The sequence below is a fragment of the Coregonus clupeaformis genome, unplaced genomic scaffold, assembly GCF_020615455.1.
Source record: "Coregonus clupeaformis isolate EN_2021a unplaced genomic scaffold, ASM2061545v1 scaf1373, whole genome shotgun sequence".
NCBI lineage: Eukaryota > Metazoa > Chordata > Actinopteri > Salmoniformes > Salmonidae > Coregonus > Coregonus clupeaformis.
The window spans coordinates 2766-10389 of NW_025534827.1; the positions used below are offsets into that span (position 1 = coordinate 2766).

At 44.3% G+C, this 7624-nt stretch overlaps 1 protein-coding gene and 1 pseudogene across 1 annotated transcript; both read right to left on the reverse strand.

Annotated features, from left to right (window-relative positions):
• Positions 1 to 305: 305 nt before the first annotated feature.
• On the reverse strand, positions 306 to 2530 carry LOC121542849 (trypsin-1-like). The gene is made up of 6 exons (XM_041852414.2): positions 2462 to 2530; positions 1929 to 2079; positions 1389 to 1639; positions 1074 to 1210; positions 837 to 938; positions 306 to 434 (listed from the first exon to the last, which is right to left on the reverse strand). The coding sequence occupies exons 1-6, from the start codon at positions 2499 to 2501 to the stop codon at positions 387 to 389; spliced, it is 729 nt and encodes a 242-aa protein (XP_041708348.1). The 5' UTR covers positions 2502 to 2530; the 3' UTR covers positions 306 to 386.
• Positions 2531 to 3242: 712 nt separating this feature from the next.
• LOC121542851 lies at positions 3243 to 5527 on the reverse strand (annotated as a pseudogene).
• Positions 5528 to 7624: the final 2097 nt, after the last annotated feature.

Consider the following 7624-nt stretch of genomic DNA (forward strand, 5'->3'; position numbering starts at 1 on the left):
AACTATACAAAATAATCAATGTAATCAATAATGTTCCTTGTTGTATCTTGTTGTGGTTAAGGTAGGGTGCCATGACACAATGAATTTACCCCCTGCATCGTTTAGTAAGAAAAGATCCATACTTAAACAATTTGCTGTGTGTTACTAGTTTCTCTGGTGTTTACTAGTGATACTACTTGACATGAGAAGATAGAAAAATACCTTTACAAAGATTTCTAAGGAGAGTGAGAGTACAAACACAACAGAAAAAAGTATTTAGTGTTAAATGCTTTATTTGTCATGAAAATAAATAATGGATAATCTCCTGTGCAAAACGTGGATGTTGAACTGCACAGGATGTTGTAGAGATATGGGACAGTATTGAAGGACCAAAGCTAGGATCAGACTTAGTAGGTGGCCATGGTGCTGGTCAGCCAGTCGTTGAAGATGCACACCTGGAGGAAGAGAAGGAGAAGGGAGACATCAGTGGACACAGGGCCAAGTTACTGTAGACCTGGGATAAAGTTGGTATTATTGAAGTTAGAAACATGTAGTTGTGACAGGGATGAACCAGTGGTCTGCTAAAGGAATGCTGTCACAAACCCATTATAGTATTTATTTGAAACTACATTACATTTGACATTTGACATTTGATATTTTAGTCATTTAGCAGACGCTCTTATCCAGAGCAACTTACAGTTAGTGAGTGCATACATTTTTTTTTCTTCATATTGGTCCCCCGTGGGAAACGAACCCATAACCCTGGCGTTGCAAACGCCATGCTCTACCAACTGAGCTACACAGGACTACATTATGCTTTATCCCACAAATGTAGCAGCAGAAGCCTATATTCTTACCTTGGCGTAGACACCAGGGTTACCGGGCTCGGCACACCCATATCCCCAGGACACAACACCCTGCAGCTCACCGTTGCACACCACGGGGCCACCGGAGTCACCCTGAGAGAGAGAGAGAATGAGAGATTTACTTCACTGTTTCTCTGTACTGTATTTTTGGTCCTAATAGTTTTGATAAGCTGGTCAGAGGCAGTAGTAGAGCAGGACTAGCCTCTACAGGTCAGTGCTGTTCAGTACCTGGCAAGAGTCCTTGCCTCCCTCCAGGAATCCAGCGCAGAACATGGCATTAGTGATCTGGCCAGGGTAGGAGTTGTCACAGTCGTTGAAAGAAAGGATGGGGAGGTTCAGGCACTGCAGCTTGTCGCTATCGGCGGCTGTAAGGATGGATGAGAAATGAAAGAATGGATAGAAAGAAAGAAGGGGGAGTGAAAGGCAGAACATGTCAATTATGTATCATTTACATCTGAACACTAGCAATGGTTACCTGACCAAGTATATTTTATAACCTAGCCCCAAAATACATGAAAGTATTGACATTGTTGCTGTACTCACTGGAGCTCATGGTGTTTCCCCATCCAGAGACGACACACTTGGTGCCAGCGGGGGCACAGCTGGTGGGCAGAGCAACAGGCTGCACGTAGGTGTTGAGGGTGGCGGGCTTGCTCAGCTTGATCAGCATGATGTCATTGTTGATGTTGTAGGAGCTGTAGTTGGGGTGGGGGATGACGCGGGAAGAAGAGATGAACTGCTCGCTAGCCTCAGTTCTGGCAATGTTGTGCTCGCCCAGACGCACCTCCACGCGGCTTTGGGTGAAAGAGAGAGAGAGAGTTGAGAGAAAGATGGAAAGGAAAGTCTTTCATCACTTGATGGTGTTCTGTGCTGAGCCTTGGGGTGCAAGTGAAGTGAACTGCATGATATACTGTAATCTGGAAGATAGGATGTTGTTAAGCCATGACAGACATAACACATGTAAAACCTTATCTTCTTACTATAAACCTACATATTAATTATTGAATCAAATGAATCAAATGAAACTCTTACTCATCTATACGTACATTGGATACTTAATGTACAGGTATGTAGTTTACTCACGACATGTAGCAATGAGCAGCAGACACAACCCAGTTCTCGTTGACCAGGGAGCCACCACAGAAGTGGTACCCAACGTTCAGAGACACCTGGTGGGGCTGGGAGTAGGGCTTGCACTCGTACCCTCCAACGATCTTGTCGTCCTCCGTGGAAACTAGAAACAGAGAGAACTCTCAGTTAGCATTGACACATTGCCTCACCTTTCGAGATTATGAAAAGCAAGATCATGACATTATAATGTAAAACTAAGATCATGACATTCTAATGTAAAACTAAGATCATGACATTATGACGTAAAACTAAGATCATGATATTTGTTTGATGTCTCTAAAGGACTGTAGATATTTTGACAAGCAACAGGAAAGGTGTGACAAACTTTTGTCCCATGAGCTACAAAAAAGTTATCCTTTTAAGACAAATATTCTAATACTGATAGCATGAATTGTATGGCAGTATGCATCCAAATGAATCACAAAAAAATGGAATTATTCTAAACTCTATGGATGGTGTTACCATCTCAAGTAGCCTAGACTCACAAGCGGCTCCAATGAGCAGAACAAAGACCAGAGAAATCATGGTTGCTGTATGATCCTGTCAATGAGTGAGGTTCACCTGCTCCCCTGCTTTATATACACAATCAGAAGTGCTGCCCCAGTTCCAGGGCAACATCATTGGTCAGTCAAGAGCCAATCAGCCATAGGACGATACTGTAAGATTAGGCGATTCCTCATCAGTTAGGCTTTCCATACATTTATGGGGTCCAGAGAGCCATGTAGATAAGGCTGGGGTTAGAGTTGGAGTTGGGCCAGAGCCGGGCAAGAATACCTTATGAGTCCAAAAACTACAGTATTCTCAACACATTCTAATATTTGCTATTAACTCATTGGTGAGACCGTTTTGACCATTGCCTTATGTTTAACACCTGACTCAACCCCATCCCTAATTCTACCAATGATTACATGGGTTTTTGTTAGACGTTTGCTAATGAATTTGGGACTTGGCGACCCTCTGTGAGATGTACCTCGCTGCCCGAAAGGAATTCTGAAAAGTTTGGCATGTAGCCACAGCAGCAGCATGGAGCATACCTGTAGAAAGAGGAATGTGTTATATAGGAACCTGTCCTGTTCTTTGTTGCTTTGTTTTTGAAAGCAATAAAACCAAATATTTTTTGAGCTTACAATAGTCAGACTCAGCAGACTCAGTAGACTGAAATTATTTCAAATGTTTTTCAATTTTAGTACAGTAGGTGGATGTTGAACTGCACAGGATGTTGTAGAGATATGGGACAGTATTGAAGGACCAAAGCTAGGATCAGACTTAGTAGGTGGTCATGGTGCTGGTCAGCCAGTCATTGAAGATGCACACCTGGAGGAAGAGAAGGAGAAGGGAGACAATAGTGGACACACTCAAAGGGAGCTAATATATAAACCAGACCGTTAGTATATGAACCATCAATCTACCTTTATAAATATATTATTCTTGGGAAAAGTGATGTCACTGTATGTAACTGTATTCCTAACTATTTTTCAGTCTTATCTTGGTGTAGACACCAGGGTGATCCCTCCGCACAGCTGTAACCCCAGGACACAACACCCTGGAGCTCACCATTGCACACCACAGGGCCACCGGAGTCACGCTGACAGAGAGAAAGAGAGCGAGAGAATTGGGTTATTTTGCTCAATTTCTAATCAACTGAAAAAGTCAATTTAAAGTCATCATTGTGGTACCACTGATGGGAGATCAGAGTGGTAAGTACCTGGCAAGAGTCCTTGCCTCCCTCCAGGTATCCAGCGCAGAACATGGCGTTTGTGATCATTCCAGGGTAGGAGTTGTTACAGTCACTGTAGGACAGGATGGGGATGTTCAGGCACTGAAGCTTGTTGCTGTCAGCGGCTGTAAGGAGAAGGAGAGAGGGAGAGATGAAGATGACCAACTGGCACATGTAACCTTTGACCCAGGTTCTGTACTCACTGGAGCTCATGGTGTTGCCCCATCCAGAAACGGTGCACATGGTGCCAGTGGGGGCACAGCTGGTGGGCAGAGCAACAGGCTGCACGTAGGTGTTGAGGGTGGCGGGCTTGCTCAGCTTGATCAGCATGATGTCATTGTCGATGTTGTAGGAGCTGTAGTTGGGGTGACGGATCACGCGGGAGGAAAATATGAACTCCTCGTTACCCTCAGTCACGTGGATGTTGTGCTCGCCCATACGCACCTCCACATGAGAGAGAGAGAGAGGTCCAATTTATTAACTTAGTTTTAGAGTTTATATTTAACTATGTCCTTTAGTTTAGTCAAAATTAGATTGTCACAAACCATGTTTCCATCCAAACATTATTTTGCAAGCAAAGTACCTGTCGGATAAAAAAAAAACTCACGACAGGCCTGATAGAAACAGTATTAGGTTAACTTTCCTAAATGTTGACAGAACAAAATACGCTAGACAGGGGTGGACACAATATATTGGAAGTAGTTTACATGATACTTACGACTTGTAGCAGTGAGCAGCAGACACCATCCATCAATCAATCAATCAAATTGTATATATAAAGCCCTTTTTACATCAGCAAGCAATGCAGATGTAGAAGCATGGTGGCTAGGAAAAACTCCCTAGAAAGGCAGAAACCTAGGAAGAAACCTAGAGAGGAACCAGGCTCTGAGGGGTGGCCAGTCCCCTTCTGGCTGTGCCGGGTGGAGATTATAACAGTACATGGCTATTAAGGCCAGATTTTTCTCCAAGATGTTCAAACGTTCATAGATGACCAGCAGGGTCAAATAACAGTGGTTGTAGAGGTTGCAACAGGAGAAAATGTCACTTGGCTTTTCATAGCCGGGCATTTAGAGGTTGCAATAGCAGGTGCGGTAGAGAAAGAGAGTTGAAAACAGCAGGTCAGGGACAAGGTAGCACGACCGGTGAACAGGTCAGGGTTCCATAGCTGCAGGCAGAAGAGTGGAAACTGGAGCAGCAGCACGACCAGGTGGACTGGGGACAGCAAGGAGTCATCAGGCCAGGTAGTCCTGAGGCATGGTCCTAGGGCTCAGGTCCTCCGGGATGGGAGGGAGAAAGGGACAGGGGGGGGTCAGGAGACACTGTGGCCCCGTCCGACGATACCCTCAGACGGGGCCAACCAGGCAGGATATAACCCCACCCACTTTGCCAAAGCACAGCCCCCACACCACCAGAGGGATATCAACAGACCACCAACCTACTACCCTGAGACAAGGCTGAGTATAGCCCACAAAGATCTCCTCCACTGCACGAGCCCGAGGGAGCGACAAACCGATGTGCTGGAGATCAGGGAGCCACCGCAGAAGTGGTAGACAGACTGCAAAGACACCTGGTGGTGCTGGGAGTAGGCCTTGCACTCATACCCTCCGGCAATCTTGTCGTCCTCCGTGGCGACTGGAACCGAGAGCAGGCACATTCTTAGCTATATTACCTCACCTTTTGAGATTATTTAAAAAAGCATAGCACTATGATAAAAGTGGAATAACATTTCTTAATAATGTAAAAACACATTTGTGATGTTAGTGTCATAACACAGTCCTCTATGACCATTTTTACACTGCTCCAATTGTAGCAGAGCAAAGACCAGAGAAATCATGGTTGCTGTGTGATCCTGTCGATGAAAGGGGTTAATCAGATTTAAAAGGTACACTGGTGAGCAAATAATACAGCAGGTAGCATCAAGCTGTAAAATGTCAGAAAGTTGTGCATCCCCACCACTCACTGGTGAAGGTCAAAATATGGGAAGGGTCAACTGATCCTAGCTCTGTGTCCAAGGCCAACGTCTATGTGAATGAGACTCAAACCTATCAATCACCTTGCAAAATGTAGGCCTACGTTTTCATTAAGTTTTTAGTCCCAGTACAGTGTTTATTAATTGTTTTAAATGCAAATCCTTGCCGTCTGGATTTGAGTTAATTCCAGATTTAAGACTGGATTCAATCCGTACACGGAAGTGTCATTGAAGATCAGCGTTAGTATGTGTAGGTAATTTCCAATTGAGCTGACATACAGTGAGGGGAAAAAAGTATTTGATCCCCTGCTAATTTTGTATGTTTGCCCACTGACAAAGAAATGATCAGTCTATCATTTTAATGGTAGGTTTATTTGAACAGTGAGAGACAGAATATCAATAAAAAAATCCAGAAAACGCATGTAAAAAATGTTATAAATTGATTTGCATTTTAATGAGGGAAATAAGTATTTGACCCCCTCTCAATCAGAAAGATTTCTGGCTCCCAGGTGTCTTTTATACAGGTAACGAGCTGAGATTAAGAGCACACTCTTAAAGGGAGTGCTCCTTATCTCAGCTTGTTACCTGTATAAAAGACACCTGTCCACAGAAGCAATCAATCAATCAGATTCCAAACTCTCCACCATGGCCAAGACCAAAGAGCTCTCTAAGGATGTCAGGGACAAGATTGTAGACCTACACAAGGCTGGAATGGGCTACAAGACCATCGTCAAGCAGCTTGGTGAGAAGGTGACAACAGTTGGTGCGATTATTCGCAAATGGAAGAAACACAAAATAACTGTCAATCTCCCTCTGCCTGGGGCTCCATGCAAGATCTCACCTCGTGGAGTTGTAATGATCAAGAGAATGGTGAGGAATCAGCCCAGAACTACACGGGAGGATCTTGTCAATGATCTCAAGGCAGCTGGGACCATAGTCACTAAGAAAACAATTGGTAACACACTACGCCGTGAAGGTCTGAAATCCTGCAGCGCCCGCAAGGTCCCCTTGATTCAGAGGAGAACTGGGTGAAAGTGTTGTGGTCAGATGAGACCAAAATCGAGCTCTTTGACATCAACTCAACTCGCCGTGTTTGGAGGAGGAGGAATGCTGCCTATGAGCCCAAGAACACCATCCCCACCGTCAAACATGGAGGTGGAAACATTATGATTTGGGGGTGTTTTTCTGCTAAGGGGACAGGACAACTTCACCGCATCAAAGGGACGATGGACAGGGCCATGTACCGTCAAATCTTGGGTGAGAACCTCCTTCCCTCAGCCAGGGCATTGAAAATGGGTCGTGGATGGCTATTCCAGCATGACATTGACCCAAAACACACGGCCAAGGCAACAAAGGAGTGGCTCAAGAAGAAGCACATTAAGGTCCTGGAGTGGCCTAGCCAGTCTCCAGACCTTAATCCCATAGAAAATCTGTGGAGGGAGCTGAAGGTTGGAGTTGCCCAACGTCAGCCTCGAAACCTTAATGACTTGGAGAAGATCTGCAAAGAGGAGTGGGACAAAATCCCTCCTGAGATGTGTGCAAACCTGGTTGCCAACTACAAGAAACGTCTGACCTCTGTGATTGTCAACAAGGGTTTTGCCACCAAGTACTAAGTCATGTTTTGCAGAGGGGTCAAATACTTATTTGCAAATGCAAATCAATTTATAAGATTTTTGACATTAGTTTTTCTGGATTCTTTTGTTGTTATTCTGTCTCTCACTGTTCAAATAAACCTACCATTAAAATTATAGACTGATCATTTCTTTGTCAGTGGGCAAACGTACAAAATCAGCAGGGGATCAAATACTTTTTTCCCTCACTGTATGCAGCGTTTACTGTGAGTGCAGTCTCCACAAACATTGCCTTTAAATTTAAATCGAGTTGTGACGCTGATCTTCTGTGAACTTCTGCGATACGGATTGAATCCTTAATTTCTACCAGAAGACAGTGATACATATACGG